General features: G+C 38.7%; 1 protein-coding gene across 1 annotated transcript; it reads right to left on the reverse strand.

The window, feature by feature from the left end:
- Window positions 1-220: 220 nt before the first annotated feature.
- RRAGD (Ras related GTP binding D) lies at window positions 221-15,799 on the reverse strand. The gene is made up of 7 exons (XM_009640018.2): window positions 15,747-15,799; window positions 13,796-14,091; window positions 13,190-13,389; window positions 12,100-12,214; window positions 6,135-6,277; window positions 4,162-4,310; window positions 221-2,252 (listed from the first exon to the last, which is right to left on the reverse strand). The coding sequence occupies exons 2-7, from the start codon at window positions 14,036-14,038 to the stop codon at window positions 2,101-2,103; spliced, it is 1,002 nt and encodes a 333-aa protein (XP_009638313.1). The 5' UTR covers window positions 14,039-14,091; window positions 15,747-15,799; the 3' UTR covers window positions 221-2,100.
- Between the last annotated feature and the right edge of the window lie 1,942 nt (window positions 15,800-17,741).

A 17,741-nucleotide genomic window follows, 5' to 3' on the forward strand; every position in this document is an offset into this window, starting at 1 on the left:
CGGTGAACTCTGAAGACAGCTTAGCGTTACTTTAACTGAGGGGCTGGTCAGAAGAGCTGCCCTCACCTGAGATGACAGGTGGTGACAGTACCGAAAGGAATTGGAACTCTCTATATTTTTGAAACGTTCTGCTTTGATGACAGCTACTGTCATTGTCTTTCACACTGGCACCAGGACCGGTACTTCTGGCTATCCTCAACGTTTCTCACCTTCCTGAGCGCCTAGGACTGCATTATGTAACAAGTGAGCCTTGATGGAGCTGAGCTTCATCTATTGACTAGCACCTTTTTCTAGAGTTCCACATATATTCAATAGACTCATGCCAAAAGAGCCAATTTGTTTCAAAAACATAAGTCACATGCATCAGGCAGCAGTAAAGGGCATGGAAACTACTGGTCTCTTTTTTGGCAGATGTTGGTGTAGGGAGCCTTTGCGTTCATGCCAACTGGCTCTCCCAGCTTGTATATTCAGTATAGTACTACAGCCTCAAGATGTGTCAATATATAGCATACAGAAACAAACTCTGCATTTGCATTCAAACCACAACTGAATTTAGACTTGCTTACCACAGGTTAACCCCCCCCCCCTTGTGCAACAGAAGCCAGCAAACATGGGGAGCTCTTAACTCACCGATAGACATGCAGCAGACCTTACCTTGGCTAAGAGAAAACTTTCAAATTCCATCTTCCCTTCTGTCTCCAGAGCTATCTCAGCTCGGGGCACATTAGTTATGAATGAGTGAGGAATACCTCCCCTTACCTGTTTCTCGTGTATGGCAAGCTGCCTCCCATTCAGGTCAAGCTCTTCCCACTCCCAAGAGCTGCTGACAACACTGCTGAAAACATGCAATTGCTTTGCGGCGGGACTGAGAAAAAAAGAAAGAGTTGCTCTTCCTACTAGAAACCATGATTTTGTATCATTAATTAAACAAAACCAGTGAATACAGAACTCAGAAAGTACATTTTACTTCTTTTTAGGTTTGAGAGTGCTCTGCTGTCCTGGCTGACCCTGTGCCAAACCTGCCCATGTTCAATATTAAAATAAGAAGTAGTGATGTATGCTGATTACTACAGCAGGTAGATTGTCCAGTCCTCATGTTCATGGTTTCTTCTTGATTTCAGTCACAGACATACCCCTATTAGAGGGAACCAGAACCCAGTGCTCACATCTTTAGGACTTTCTATCAGTACATCAGAACATCAGGGTGGAAATACATACAGATTCTTCACTGCGCCAACTGCAGATGTACAGGCTCTCAAAACAAACTTAGCAATGTAAATTCAACCTTTCAGACACAACACCCTCCTCTGAAGCCTTATAAAAATACCAGTGCAACATAGAGCCATTTTACAAAACAATTCTCTTTATAGAAAGGTATTTTAGTGGTATATGCTGAGGTAAATACTAAAGACAGACCCAACAGAGGGCATGACCAGTGTTATGAAGAACTCCAGATGAAATTTGGCCAAAAGCCTGTTTTATAAAAGCTAATATTTACCTACCAGTTATGATCCCTGGTAAGGTGCTTATTGCTGTAATACTTCAAAATTATTCTTAATTTACAAATTGAAAAATATACGAAATTAGATCTGTATGAATGTTAGGTATTAGCTGTCACAAATTTTAAAAGGCATTGTACCAAGTTTTCTTAATTGTTTACTAACCAATTTGATTGTAGCAGGTAAATCAACTACAGCATACATTTTACCTGACACCATGCATCAAAATCACCATAAAAACTAAGTTTATCAAAGTCCAGCTCCACAAGGAAAACATGTAAAAGTGCAAATTATGTACCCAGTATTTCTGTCACAGCTGTTTTTTCTTAATATGGCATGGAAAAGGTTTACAGCATATATTAAGAAAATTCTTACAAGTGTTCACCTCAATGCTTATATATACAACATTTTGCTCAAAGTGCTCACTATATGAAAAAAACTGATTGGATAAAAATATTTAAACAGTGCTTTCTGAACGTTCAAGGAAAATTCATATAATACATCAGTCCCATCTGTCTTCCTCTTCACTCAGTGCAATGAGATGCAGAAGTCACATCAGCTTCACGAAAACTTTGCTCGCCACATTGCCAGAAAACCTCAGTTACAGTGGCATTCTTGGTGTCCCATTGGGAGTGGGCCTTTTATTTTTCTGCATGTGGCTTTGATGTTTTCGAGACCTTACTACTTTCATTCTTACTTCGAATACTTCTTGTATGGCTTTTCGAAAACAATGGAAATTGTAGTCTATTAATCCTACAGAGACAGAAATATTTTCCGTATTAATAAAGACAGTTATACAAATTAGGTAATGAAAAAATTGCTTAGGTTCTACACTTAGTGAAATACCACACTGTCTCTCAGGTCATAATCAGTGAATTTCCCTGGCATTTTTTTCTGTGCTAAGCAAAAGCATGTTTGATAAATAAAAATAATTCAGCAAGCATCATAGTTTCATACTATGTCTGATATTAAATATACTTACTAGTCTTAAGAGAAAACAAATAGAAGTTCGTCAGCAGATAAGAAAGCCTTAACAAAGAGCTTTGGAGAAGTGCTCAGTATACTACAAGAAAATTTAAAATCTTTCATAAAATATGGTGTCATTTTGTAAATTTGCTTTACAGAATAACTATGATAAAAATAAGTAGTATCTAGTAATCAAAGAATTTTCATTTTTTTTGACAATGCATGAGCTTTGAAATGGATACTTGATAGAAATATTGCCAAATAACAGGCAGCTATATTTCATCTTACATTGTAATTGAAAAATAACACAATAGACATGCTGTTAGATTACATACATACATAATAGGCAGATAATATTACCATGTGAGTGGGCTGAATGTGATCCCACAGAAAAGCTGTAAAGCCATATTGGTAGTCAATTGGAAGACTTACTGGGTGCTACAGTTGTGTGATACTGCGATACAATTTCAGAATTTTGGTACTGAGCATATGACCTCATTCAAGGTCAATGCCATAAGCTTTCTCAACTCAAGTACTGCAGTGTTTTCCACTTCAATTTCCCTAACAGGAGATGACACATTATTTAACTGGTTTAAATCCACCATGTTACGCTTTGATTTTCTCCAGGACAAAATATTATGTGGAAGTCACCAGGCACCGAAAGCTAATCTGCATTCTAATACCAGAACTGTACTGTTAAAGAGCACAGGCTACAGCAGTAAGTGTCCCAAACTATGTAGACATAATAACCTGACACATTGTGGACAAACCCTAATGGGTGTTTATTCAACATGGTGTCCTTTCAGAAAAAGTGTTACTACTAGGTTTGTGAAAGTAACACTTTTTATGCTTACAGCAAAAAAAAGAAAGTGACCACTTCTAACATTCACATATAAGGTATAATACCGTACAGGTATTAAAGAGAAATTCAACCGGTTGAAGTTCAATGAAATAAAAGTCAAACAGCCCAGCAGACATGGTATGAGTACTGCATTCACAAACACACCAGCACTGACTAGAGAATTAATATCACGAGATGAGGACACAAGCCCCGATGATGGCTTGTTCTTCCACTGCTCAATTCTGGTCTCAGGGCATTTCACTAAGACCAGTGACTCAGTGAACATCATGCCAGTGAGCAGAGCGATCGTGAGCTAAGCTTTCAGGATTGACCTTGACCAGGGTCAGAGAGATAACCAAGAAATTTTATGCACTTCAACCACAAAATATGAAAGACATGTAGTTCCCAAATATGCAGCTTTTCAAAAGCCTCCTTTCAAAGATAAAAGCAAGAACATATTTCTTTCTATCAGCCAGTTTCACTAATTTTCCCTCGGTTGCGGCACGCAAGCTGTTCCAAATGCGTATGCTGGCGCCAACAGGTACAAATCAGTGTTAGCCAAGATAAACTGACACATTCTACTCTTGCAGATGGAAGCTTTACTGTACTGGATGTAAACTTTCATATGCTTTCGTATCAGAAAGTTGTCAAATACATTTATGATTTCATCTTATCTCAATGCCAGCACAAATACTTCATGCCTTTAAGCATGTTATGTAAGCTCTGTCAAGCTGTACTTACCTTTAATATTTGTAATACAGCTGGAGACTGTTATCAGCTAATGACAACCACAGTTATTCATTAACTTGCTAATATAAGGAAAAAGTAGTGCAATACTAGAAAAAGGAAAAATACCTTTTCTCTCAAAGCTTTCTTCTCTGACAAAACAAACAAGAGCAAGGAATTTTGTCACTTCTTTTAAATAAAGGACAGTTGTATTGTTCAGTTTTATGATTGCCATTGATTCTTTGTCATAAGGAGTTCCAGTGCCGTCATCTTTAAGCCTAAGGGGCAATATTCAAACAAACAAACAAGAAAAGATAAGCCACCAGATGAGCTAACGAAAGTACTCCCACATTGGTTCTTTCACCAGATAGTCTCAAACTTTATGAAATTTTCAATTTAACCTTTCAGGGAGGCTCTTCAGACTACACACTACATAAACTAAGACAACATAGAGATTACATCATTTATCCGATCACACACCAAATCTTACATCTGGGGCTAGAAATTAGATTGTTTGACTGCCAAGTACCTGAACTGGAGCCTTGTTTTTTCCTTTATTATTTGCCAATCATTTACCACAAGATTGTCTGTTTTCTTTTTATCAATGTACTATATTATGACATTATCTGAAACATGTGAACCAGTAAGTCTGTCCTGGTAATGCCAAATCTAGTAACCTTGCTTGAGCAGTGCCAGCTGACTGATAGCTTAAGCCATCATGAGACTTTCCTCATGAGATTTTGGCTTTTGCAACATCGTATCATGAAAACAGATTCCTCCTGCACAGATGATGTGTCGTGATGATCACTGTATTAGGTTTATACCTTGTAATTTTACCCTCAGTCCTGAACGCACACACAGATTTTGTTAAATGGGTAGTTATCACCAACCCCCCAGAACAATTAGTATCAGTAATATATTAAGGTAGAAAGTTCCACAGATGCTCCAGGAACAGAGGACAAGAAATTAATTGTAATATCATGTCTTTATTCTATAGCTAAAAACATGGCAAACAGATTTCTGGTGATAAATGCTAAATGGTTACAAAGACAGTGGCAGAGGGACATTTTGTGAATAGAGAGCCCAACAAGTGGTGTTGTACGGATAATTAAACACATAGTCTTTTGAACTACACAGCAGCATCTTTGTATAAAAAAAAAATGCCACAGAATCAGCATCCTTTGTGGTATATCTCTGTAAAACACAAGTTCTTGTACAGTTACTGAAGTGACCAACTCCAAAAGCTGAAACATACAGTAGAATATAAACATTTAAGACATTTTAGAAAGGGTATTCAACAACTGGTTGTTCTTTTGAAGATCTAATGCTTATGGCACATATGCGCTTGGACTCTCCCTTGTACCTTCTCCAAGAGCACAAGAAATCTACCAACAGGCAAGAATGCAAGGCTGCCAAAGACTACCACGCTCTAAGCATGCTGCAGTTTAGCCTCCGAGTCTATGCGTCTTAATGCACTAATTCTTAACGTGTCCTTGCCTTTCCCAGGAATAGCTGGCATTACTTTTGGCCAAGGGCCAAGCCATTTAAAACATAACTTGCAAGGAGATGTACATGCTACCCCAGGAGATCTCCAGTTGCTGAGGTATAAGGAGGGGAAACTAGAAAAAAAAAAAAAACAAAACACAAAGGTCATATAGAGAGAAAAGGATGAATAGAGAACTGAAGCAAGAGTGAAGCAGCTCTCTGAGGCCAGTAGAGGCCACCTGTTATTAAAGTAAACAAAACTAAATATGGTCCACTTTTTTTTTTTCAAATGGGAGGCATCCTTCACTTGAATTTGTCCCTGGGGAAAAAAAAAAGTTGAATGTTTCCTTTTATTTTAGGTTGGTTACTTCCCAGTCCTTCCTCCACATAAAATTATTAGCATAGAAAGAGGAAGGTGTTCACAAAAGAGGCTGGGCAGGGAACAGTGCTTGTTGCTGGCAGGGGATCTGTATTTCAGAGGCCTGCCATTTCCTCCTTCTCCCCTGTCCTGACAAATTACACATTCTCATTATTGTTTATACCCACACCATTGTAATTTCAAGGCCATTCAGATTCTAGGTACATAGTTTTATGAAAAACATTAAGAATTTACTTACCCATATATACAAGAAATGTCAATCACAACATCTATCATATCACAGCAGAGCTCGTAAGTTTGCATATCCACTGGAGTACTGTCCGTTGCAATATAGATCTTACTGACTACATCAAATAAAAATGCTTTTTCAATCCCAGAATTCTAGTTAAGAAAAAAAGAAAGAAAAATATAATGGAAACCATGTCTTCAAATAAATACCAAGCTTTTTTGTTCCCCTATTTGCCTGTTATACAAAAAGCTAGGCTGAAGAAGTGGAAGTTAAGCTGCAATGAAGCTCATTTTGAAAGACCTGTACATACAGCACTGTTGTATTTGTAGCAAACCATGATGCTCGCAGACCTTCCAGCAGTTTCTCCCTCTGAGCAGCCATAATGCCAAGTTATACTCCCAAACTTCCCCTCTCTGGAAAACGTCTGGAGAGATTACATTTATCTTCAGTGGAAAATGGAGTGGGGGGGGGAAACTTCCAAGATCAAGCTTTTGGGTTTTTGATTGTAACAATGGACATAAAAAGAGAGCTGTAATTTAAAGTTATTCAAGCTGGACATGTAAGAAGGTAGAAATAAGGAAAAGAAGTTGATGGACAAAGAAGGTAGTAGTGTTCAGGAACTCATTTCTCAAGGAAATTGAGAAATTGTCTCATCGGGGTCTGTAGCTGTTTACTGTCTGGCTCCTTAGAACATCTTCTAGGATCACAGGCGAAAGACCAGTATTTTGACGATGCTCTTTCAGTTTTCATGTAGCATTGGTGGTTAAAGCCATGTTTATAATAATAAGGCTTGCTAATGTGATGACAGCTATGTTCCTATCACCCTGCCAAGCTGACTAAGGCTCTCTCCATACTGGAGATGTATCATATTCACAGCTCTCAGAGGCTAGCCAGGAATGCTAGTTCATACTCTTTGAGTAGATAAGTAAACTGCCATAAGCCTCTGTTTCCTGGGGGGGAAAAAAAAAAAAAAAAAAAAAAAAGAAGAGGAAAAAATGTGTACTGTTTAACTGAAAACAGTAGCTTTGCTTGCTGATATCAAGGGATTGCACCTGGGCAGCTGTCCCAGCATGAACACAAAGGGCAATTTCCCAGTACTGCTAAAGCTCAAGCTGTAAAATATGCTTCAGAATCCACCTATACAAGGAAGAGATGCAACTTTCTCTGAACAAACCAAATTTTCTCCATATATGGGCTTTCCTTTTTAATATGGTTTAGGACTGCTGCCACAGCAGCTTTGTAACTACCAAAAAACACACTGAAAACCCCTAACAAGTTTTAATAGCTTCAGCTTCCTTTGTAGTTACAGAACTTCTCCTTTTTCTTCTTCTTCTTTCCTAAGTCAACTATTTAATACATATTTAAGAGACTGAAGCGACCCTCCCACTTTCTGCATTTCCTGAAACAGAAAAATTTCAACCCTAAGTAGGCTACTGAACAATGGCCAGCAATATTTTGGGCATTTTCTTCTTAAAGAGGCTCAATTCTGCCACCATCGCACGCATAACTAAGGCTGGAAACACCCATCAGTAATAACAAGAGTACAGAGGTGAATTTCTGGCATTTCATTGTGGAAAAGACTCAACTGAATAAGTCTTTTATTTCTTAATAAAAGAAATACTCAAACCAAAATATACACTGCAGATACTTCAGGTACATGGGCTGAAGCACATGATGTACAAGGACAGTCTCAGAGAACTTGGTTTGTTCAGCCTGAAGAAGAGGCTCATTGCTACCTACACATACCCAATGTAAGGGTGCACAGAAGACAGAGCCAAACACTTCTCAGAGCTACAGTGTTGAAGGACAAGAGGCAAAATGCACAAGCTGGAATTTTGACTTGATACAAGAAAGAAAAAAAGTTTAGCATGCGAGTGGTGAAGCACTGGGAGCATGCTGACCTGAGAGGTGGTAGGACTTCCATCAGAGATACACAAACCATGGACCTAGCCACGAGCAACCTGCTCTAACTGACTCTGAGCAGGAGCTGACTTCTAGAGGTGCCTTTCAGCCTACATGGCTCTATGAGTCTATATTCTTTGAGCACTATGAACAAAAATGTATGCATATTTATTTTGGTTATTCTTGCCACATGTGATAGTTCTGTAATATTATTTTTAAAAAAATAATTCTGACAGCACCTCACATACTTCAACAGATGCTGTAAAATAAAATTAATCACAAGATTCACCTGTAAATATCATGTAAGTATATAGCCATAATTCATTGCCAAAACACAGAATTGAAAATACAAGTCATTTTAGACAAAAGAAGTTGGAACTTAAGCCCTATAGTGTCATTCATGAGGAGTCGATTATAAAATTTTCTATTATATAGAGACATAATGATAATGTCAGCTGTACAGGTAAGATGTACCTTGAATTATTAAGATGCCAGTGACAATATAATAACATTTAACAACGAGAAGTGATTTTTCCATCTCAGAACTCCAGCTGCTGCCTCCTGCCTATACATGCAGTGACAGTTTAAAAGGTAAGGTAAAGGCAGAGTTTGGTGTCTTAACTTAAACTGTGCTCATTTTCAGTTGAAACTAACACACCATGGTAGGACCTGCTGAGAAACTGGCACATATTTGCTTCTGTCGAACTTTGTATGGTGACAGAAACCTTGGCGAAAGGGCAGGATGGACTGCCAGGAGTGGTAACCACTGAATTGTACCCACATGACTTCACAGATTTCATTTGCCAGGGCTTTTAGTACAACTTTAACTGAAAAAGCAAAGGATTTGCCAGAACGTTTGTGACAAAATTGCTCAAGGAAGAAAGAGGCATCAGTACAAACAATAATTGCAAGTCATAAAAAAGAAATCAGGAAACAGAGGATAAAAAATACTATTCAAAGACACATTATATAATTAATGCTCAGCCAGGGAAAATGACAATAAGAAAACAACTGTTGCTGTTAACTAGAGCAGGAGGGTTCCTTATTAGAGAAACAAAGGCCAACAACAGCTGCCTTATGCCACTGAATGAAATGCTGCCATTGATGTCAATGACAGCAGGGCCGGAATAAGCAATAGTCATCTCTAACACAACCCTACAGTCTGGAGAGAAGATGCAATATGTGGTAGAAGCTCTACCAAGCACTCTGAACAGAGGTAAGAGTATTCCATGGCTAATCTGAACCAAGAGAGCCATTGCGAAAAATATTCTGCAATGAATATATGAAATTTTATTTTGGGTAACAGTGAAAACTGTGAGGTAGTTGAAATTCAAACCATGTTTCTTAACTATACTGGTTTTGATAAAGTAGATGGGAGTTTCTATTCTTTACATGGAATGGGTCCTGTAAAACTGGTAGTATTACTCCAATTCCTAGGTTAGGTAAATGGGCCCAACATTTTCCTTCTTGAAAGTATGAAAAGTAAGCAAGAATTTGGCCCTGAAAAAGTAAGTTTTAAAAGAACTGGCAGGACATTATCAGTCACTTACAGTTAGGAATGAATTTTGTACAGTTATTTAAACAGGTCTTGTGGCAAACAGCAGATTTAGTGAATGAATTTTCATTTTAAATACTACATTTGAATTACAGATTATGAAATTTAAATCATTAAATAAACAAAACTGTATGTAATTTTATTTTTCCCATGATAACTCATTGTTTGTTTTTAACACATACTTTTTAACATCTCTCAAAAAAACCCCAACAACCTTAAAATGAAAATCTACATTCCTGTGTCACGCAACTTGATTGCTTGGTAAGGCCACAGTAATTAAAAACCAGACATCCTTCCGACATCCTTCTATATGAAGCTGATAAGAGTGTTAGTCAGGTAAGATTTACATGGGTTTTGAATGCCAAAACAACTGTTATTTTATGCTTTACTAGGAGCTACATTAAGGAATGTAGAAGCAGTATTACCACACTGATGGTTCCTCCAACGTACAAGCTAACACACTGTGGCACTATAAAGTTAGGCAAAAACCTGCTGTGAACTTAAGAGTGATCACAGATCTATTTTTGTAATCATCAGCTTTTCATGTTGGGTAGTCTTCATGGCATAAATGAAAGCAAATCCTCATGAATATTCCTGCAAACCCCAAACTAGAACACCAATACACCCACACTTCGATATCCAGCACACTGGCTTCCTGAAGTAAGGCATGACCAAAATCCATGTCAAGATTTGTTGTCACTAAGTTGCTAAAGTAAAGAGGCATGTGCTAACTAGTTCTATGCTGCAGAATGTTGTTTAGTCTTCCTGTGGTTGCAAATAAGAGTCATTCCGAGTCTCCTGTCTGCAGATAGAAGATACTTGTAAAAACAGACAGCAAGCATGCTGAGGACATAGTGATGCAACTACACCTTGCTAGGTCATTAACAAACTGGATTTTGCTCTATTTGGAGTTAAGAAACAGTCTGAGACTGTTTCCCCTACTGAATAGGGGAAATAGCATACCTCTCTCACTTTTTTGGACTTCCCATTGATTTGAAAGACTTGTTCTTCCTTACAGATTACATCTGATATTCTAGATATCATTGGAGCTGCCTTCTGGGGGTGTTCCAGACACACACGCAACTGTCATCAGTCATTCAGGAAGCAACCTGGTAGTTCGGTACACATCTCTCACCAACTCCAAACCGTGAGGAGACCCCATACAGAGATCTGACTCACAATATGAGTGGCTGGGGTGACTTCGGCACAAGGAGGACAGGACTATCATTCAGTCAGCCTCCTCTTTAAGACTGTGTAGCATATTCACTATCCAATTGCTCTGGAACCATTGTCATCACTCCTCCATTAGCTTTCTGTCCTAAGTGGAGTTCGAGACTGGATGATAACTGGTATATAGTCCAGCCATTTTGGTAGAAACAGATCTTTCTAACAAACAATTCATTATGAAATAGCATCATTTGTTGCTTAACAGTAAGAGAATAAGTTCTGGAAAGACCTTCCTCTAATCCTAGCTCTCCCTTTCAGCAACACATCCAACTTTTTCTCTGTTTTCACACCCTACACTGAGAAACTGTAAAGTCTAATTTTATCTTACAGGCTGTTGAATTATATTAAATAATTTCATTACTTCAAAATCATTAAAAGGCACAACAAAATACCTTGCTTAGAAACTGAAGCTTGACAAACTAATGCCAGATGCAAGGTGCAAAATTAGCCCACTGTGAGAAAGAGTGCAGTTTCAGGAGCTGCTATGACCTGACTTAACAACTACCAAAACAGGGAATTCCCCCTTTTCATAACCTACTCACTGTGTTCCCCTTTGCTCATGGCCACACATTGCCACCTTTTATCTTGTGCCAAAACAAGAGGATGTTGGACTCCTCCGTGACCTGCTTTTAACTAAATTAAATAGTGCATTAGTGACTCCATGAGGGAACAGGCAAGTGTCAGAACCAGTACAAAGGAGAGGAAGGGACCACACGTACAGGAACAGTGGAGCAAGCAATTACCTCCACAGTGGTAACAAACCACTAGGTATACAAAGCTCTTCTAATTGGCCTCGGGAGTAACTATAGAAGCTGTGGAAGTTGTAATGCACTCTACCTCTAAACATTTCAAGACAAGAGAAGATTTTCTTAAGCAGGTTAAACTTCGATACAAAGTAGAATTAATGCTAGGAAGCTCTACATAAGAGGTCAGACTAGATGATGTTCTTTTTAGAATTTATTTACACAAATTTTAAGTACTACTTCAACACATGCATGCAGCACAGACCTTTGCAACATTCAGATTAATGTACGAGCAGGAAAGTGATGGCTGCTAACCCACTTTATGTGATTCAAGAAATACTGTGAGTATCTCAGAAGCTCAGCAACACTGTTTAACAGACAGGGAGGTGGAGGCCAAGCTGCATGTGGGTGCATTTCAACTAAGTTTTGATAATTTCTCTGAGCATTCACATTGCTCATAATCTCTCAGAAGGCAGTGAACAGAGTATCTGAACATGCATGTTGGACATAGCCGGATCTACAGACAAAGTATATAACAAGTACTTACTGAAATAAAGATGTTAAGCAGGTTTTCCAGTGTTGGGAGCTGTGGAATCAGTTTCTGTACCACTTTGCTAAATGCTTCAAATATAGAATGATCATATATGCTTGTCAGATAAAAGCTGGAAAAAAACGTCACCACATTTTCCTTTTAGCCACATACTGTGAACATGATGTACCTTTCATAATATGAGTGAAATGAAATATTGTCAAACAGCAAGTGCTTACACTTATGCAATTACCCTTCGTGATCAAGTCACATGTTATGATTGAAGCATAGGACTTCACTTCTGAACAAACGCTAGATACTGCAAACTATACATCAGTGTAGAACTTCATGATGTGACTCTCACCTTGGTATTCCCACGAAAATATTTTTCAAATTGCAGGAAAGGAATATTACTGAGTATGTCTGTTGTGATCTGCTTTTTGAAAGCTGTGGACTCATTTATCAAAGCAATAATGCAGTCAAGCTGTTAAGAGCTCTGAAGAGCTGGCATGTTCACGGAACAGGTCTCTTTTTAATGTATTTGTACTTGGCTTTAAGTGCTGAGAAAGTTATGACAACTTGATGTCCTCTAGTTCCCAGTCTGCAGAAGTCCACTATTTTTCATTATGTGCTACAACAATGTGCTTTATTAGCAGACATAAGGCAAAGATACAGCACCTGTCTTCCCAAGTGGCTCCAAGCAAGCTGCAGCAGTGAGGACTAGTGATTGGGAGGGGACTGTGAGGCAGACAGGCTTCAAAGAAGGCAAAAGTGATGTAGGTAGCATATATACTCTACTGGCTGGAGCTCTACCAGTTGCTGCCACTGTACAAGGAACTTATTTCAAGACAGCAGCCACAGCAAAAACTGGTAGGACTCTGGCATATTTCTCATCTGTTTTTAAGCACATCTCTCCATCTTTCCCTCCAAGACAGCAATCAGAAATAAGATAATTTGTTTGGCTCAGGTCAAATGCAGTATCTCTGATTATCCTTTTCCTTCATATATGAAAAGCTTGTTGCCTGCTACTTCAAGAGAACAGAAAATAGTAACTTGTCAAATAAGCTGCTCTCCTCTTTAGGATACTCCGCACAGCACCTTTTCTCACCTGAGGTGAATCTTCTCCAGTCCAGCATCTGCAAGGTCATCATTCGCTCTCTGGTGAATATCTCTTTGCGTTTCAATCTTGTGATCATCAGATAAACCATCCACTTTATGGATAAAGATTTCAAAGTTGATATCTGGATTCACTTTATAGGCTCTGGTCACAGTAAGATGCAGCCGAGCTAATGCTTCCATATAATCATCCTAATGAATGAAAAAGAAAAGCTACAACCATAGGAAAGTTCTTAAAAATATACATATAATTTTATGATACTTTTAGATAGTGCTACAGCTCAACAACAGCTTAATTTTTTTATTTCTTAAAAGTAGAAGCCTGAGCCTACATCCAGCATGTGCACCAATCTCATGCTGTCATCACTTAGGAGTCTGAGCACACGAACCTTGAGATGTTAAAGCAAATTAGTTAACTTTTGAACATACTGCAGAGGGAGATTAAAAATAACCAAGCAGCTCTTCAATTTTAATGATTTTCTTTTAATGGGTATTTGTGATGTACATTAATTATTTATTTTGAAAAAAGCTGTGCTTTTGAACCCATTTGTCTATTGCTGAAGAAAAGAAAAAGGTAGCTTAAATCCCCTTTTATTACCTGAGAATCAATAACAAATATCAGTGCCCCAGTGCCTCTGAAAATCATCTCATAGTCAAACGTAGGGTCAAAGAAGTCAATTTGCCCAGGGAAATCCCATATCTGAAAGTTGACAAAGGAGCTGTTGGAAACATCCTCTCTGCAGATCTTGTTTGTGCTTTCCAGGAAGAGAGTCTCATTCGGCGACATTTTGTGAAAGACAACTTTCTGAATGGAAGACTTCCCACTTCTTCTCAATCCCATGAGTAGGATTCTTGGCTTAACCTCAGTACTGAAGGGATCATTGAAATCCAAAACTGAATAAAATCACACAAGAAGACAAGTAATATACTATGGCAATATAATTAGGAACTGTCAGATAACACATATTTGACATTTATTTTCATGACATTTTAACTTGGATTTATGCAAATGTTACCTAATTTTACTCTAATTAACACTATCCCACATACATTCTAACCCAACCTTAAAAGAATATAAACTGGTAACAAATACCCTTGTCAACTGATAGCTACATCACACTGCTGGAAGAAAGGAGTAAGTCTGTGTTAGTTACATATGTGTGATCTTCCTATTGCTATGTGAGGGCTTCCTCCCTCTAAATAAATAATTAAACAAACGAACAAATAAAATTACACATCCCAGGAGCTATAAGAAGAGGACAACTCAGCAGGCAAACAATTCCTCTATGTTGGGACTTGAAACACAGTACTGAGCTCATGAGGAGTCCTTTTCTAAAGTAGTTAGGATTGCACCTATTGAATGATTTGTGTTATGATCTGTAAAAGTTTGTTATCCAATAAATAAGATTACAGCATATCCCCTGCCTATTTGCAAAACAAAGGCCTGGGAATACAGCGATTACATTGTGTTGCCTACCCCAGTTTGAAACCGGTACCACTAAACCAGAACATTTTCTAGTGCTGATGCAGTTATATTAGCATAAAGGTAGTTATGGGAGTAAACTACACTGTTATATCTGTAAGGACATGAATGTATAGCTATCCACAACTGTAAGCACACCGACTTCAGTTTCGGGTATTTCTAATCGAAACAGCTACAACAATCTCAATTGCTGCATTTAGTTGGGCTATAATGTTGAAATGTCTGACCTGAAAATGGTACTGCACATAGATGTAAAAAGCTTTCAAACGCCTCTGCAATAGCCTGTCCGCAGCATCAAACACAAGCAATACGAAAAAAAACGAGTTATGAAGGCTAGATCTGCAGGGTAAGGCTCACAGCACACAGTGGTCAGGTTTAAAATACTCATCAGACAACAGGCTAAACAGGCAGACCTTCTCCCACCCACTGCATTACAGACTATATAACATAATTCAGAGCACAACATAATTGCATTTCTTTGTCTTTTTCTGCTGGGATAAATTGAGAATTGCAGAAAACCGGCACACATTGGTTCAAATGCATCCTTCCTGCATATGTTCTGTGTACTTTAAGTGGTCAACTTTACTGTAAAAGTAAGAAAATCCCAAACAAGAAACCTCAGCCACAACAATTTGAACCTGTCAATTTATTACATAGCCTTATGGGCTGAAAAACATGGAAAGCTTGAAGGAATCTTCTGCTTTGGAGCATGTTTTGCACTCAGGGGTGCTGATCACATCCATCCACTTGTGTTCCTCAAGCCTCACTCACAACTTTCAGAAATGCAAGAGCAGGATGTGCCTGCCAGGAGGGCACAGAACCTTGTTCACGTCTGTTAGTGCCTTCTGAGCTTCAGTTACCCAGAATTAGGGCTTTTCAACTGAAGGTCTTGCAGTCTTAATGTAAAACATCCCCTTGGCACCATCTACTGGCTTGTGAGTGGTTATGCCACTCAGTGTGGGCCCGTGTCACCACAGTGACCGAGAGGAGTTGAAAACTCGTCATTGGGGGGGATCCTGTTCATTTTAAATACATTTGAAAGGCCTTGACAGGTATTACCACTTACTGCGCTCTTGTTAGTGACCACACATGAAACATTGCCAGGCTGGAACAGTGCACAGGTTAAAAACCCCTTCAAACAGAACAGCAACAGGTAACTCCATAAGAATCTCATCCTCCTAGTGCAGCAATGGCCAACTTCTGCTGATCCACAGACAACAAATTTAGGAAGTAATGAATTGCACTCAACGCACTGCTCTACTCTTCCTGTCAACCTGAACAGCAATAGGACCCCCCTGTGGCTGCAAGAAGCACGTGTCTACAATACTTCACACCTATAGAGGAATAATAAACATCTGCTCTAGGACAATGTAACAAGATTTTATGTTTTGGGGCTACAGTCAATAAAGCAAACCGAAGGTACAGGATTTAACAGTGTTTCCTCCACCCTACTCTCTTCTCTACCGCACAAATTTTCTACAGCTGCCAAATGCATAGTGGCAATTTCATTAATGTGTATACATCCATATATCATGCATTTTGGCCATAAGAAGAGAAAATAATTTATTCAAAGCTTTACAAGAACTGGTTTGAATAAAATGCTTTATAAAGGCTTATAAAGAACAGTCTTTTTGTTGAGGCTTTATTGCATGTTTCAGAAAATTAAAAAAACCTCCCATTTTCTCTCTACGCAACAGAACTTATGAAGCCTAATTTGCTATGGATTTGTACTTTGTGTCCCCTTCCTCTCCCCGCCACAGTAACACCAACTTCCCCCTGCATGTCTTATGACATATCCTCCAAATAACAGACATGACAGGCTGTGGCTGATCTGGAGCTAAACTCATGCTGGCTGGTTTGACCATACATGCGCGTACGCCACTTTGCCAGCTGCTGCCACAGAGAATGCACACATCTGCCCGCCTGCCCCTCTGAGGACACCTTCATTTGGGTCTCTCCTCTCTTCTGAACGCCAGTTTTCATCAAACTTGTGGGAACTTAATGACCTTTGGGACATCTTTCATTCAAATTTGGTTTAAGGTGGACAGCAGTTTCCAAAGTTCTGACTGGTGATGAGACAACCAGAAAACAAGCTACCTATGTAACTCCCTTTTCTTTAAGAAATGGGCTAAAAACTCACATATATCTAAAAATATATCTTCAATAACTTGGGGGTTTATATTGTTGTTGTATTAAATTATTCCAGGCTGTTAGATTTTTATGGACTGTAACACTTACTAGAAATAAATTGCTTTATATTAAAGCCATACTAAAAAAAATACAGTTGCAAGTGCAAACAGAGTTACCAATGAGAAGAATACCAGCTCTTCTGCTAGTAAGACTGTTACTTAGCTTTTGAAATCTTGCCAGTTCAAAGACAGGGAAATGTAAATGCGTATCATCCAAACCTGACTAGATAGGAAGGCTGCTATAGCACTTTCCTCTAAGAGAGAGTTAAGAGATTACCTTATATGTAAAGGAATTGGATGATGTGCTGCCTGCCCACATTCCTTTGCAGAGTACATGACAACTCCTTCTTTAATTTGCCACAGAAATGCCAGTAAATGTATCACTGCAACTTCCCAGACTAAGTTACGGAGTGAGATCATAATATGCCTAAGAGAAACACTAAACTCTGCTCTATTCTGTAATGGGGAAGATATTTTTCCCTATTGTGAGATGCTACACATTTCCTGCGTCATTCAATTTTGCAAAGAGTAAATGTTATAAAATGCCAGTTTCTAATGTGTATCATCAGTCCCGCATATTTCAGTTTTCCTAAGCAGCCATAAAGAACAGAAGTCATGCTGGCTAGAGGCCCTATCCTTTGAAATATTCACAAATTAAATGTAACAAACCCCAAAGCACTTTCCCCACCAAGAAGTACTCAATTCCTTACAAAATTTCTGCAATTGCCATTGTGTCCTTGCTTACAGAGTGCAATTTGTGTGCATTGCAACACGCAGAAGAGCCCAGCTCTGAGGAGTTAATTGAGACCTGTACGTAGTAGCCCTGACCTGTCTCACCAGGATGCAGAATAACACAACGAATACTCTAATAT

The sequence above is a fragment of the Egretta garzetta genome, unplaced genomic scaffold, assembly GCF_000687185.1.
Source record: "Egretta garzetta isolate BGI_Z169 unplaced genomic scaffold, ASM68718v1 scaffold76, whole genome shotgun sequence".
Taxonomy (NCBI): domain Eukaryota; kingdom Metazoa; phylum Chordata; class Aves; order Pelecaniformes; family Ardeidae; genus Egretta; species Egretta garzetta.

Coding starts and splice junctions, on each gene's coding strand:
- RRAGD (XM_009640018.2), bottom strand. CDS start 14,038: ATGGGATTGAGAAGAAGTGGGAAGTCTTCCATTCAGAAAGTTGTCTTT. Junction 13,390..13,795: donor TATTTGTTATTGATTCTCAG/GTAATAAAAGGG, acceptor TTCATTCATTAG/GATGATTATATGGAAGCATT. Junction 4,311..6,134: donor GACATTTCTTGTATATATGG/GTAAGTAAATTC, acceptor ATTGCCCCTTAG/GCTTAAAGATGACGGCACTG.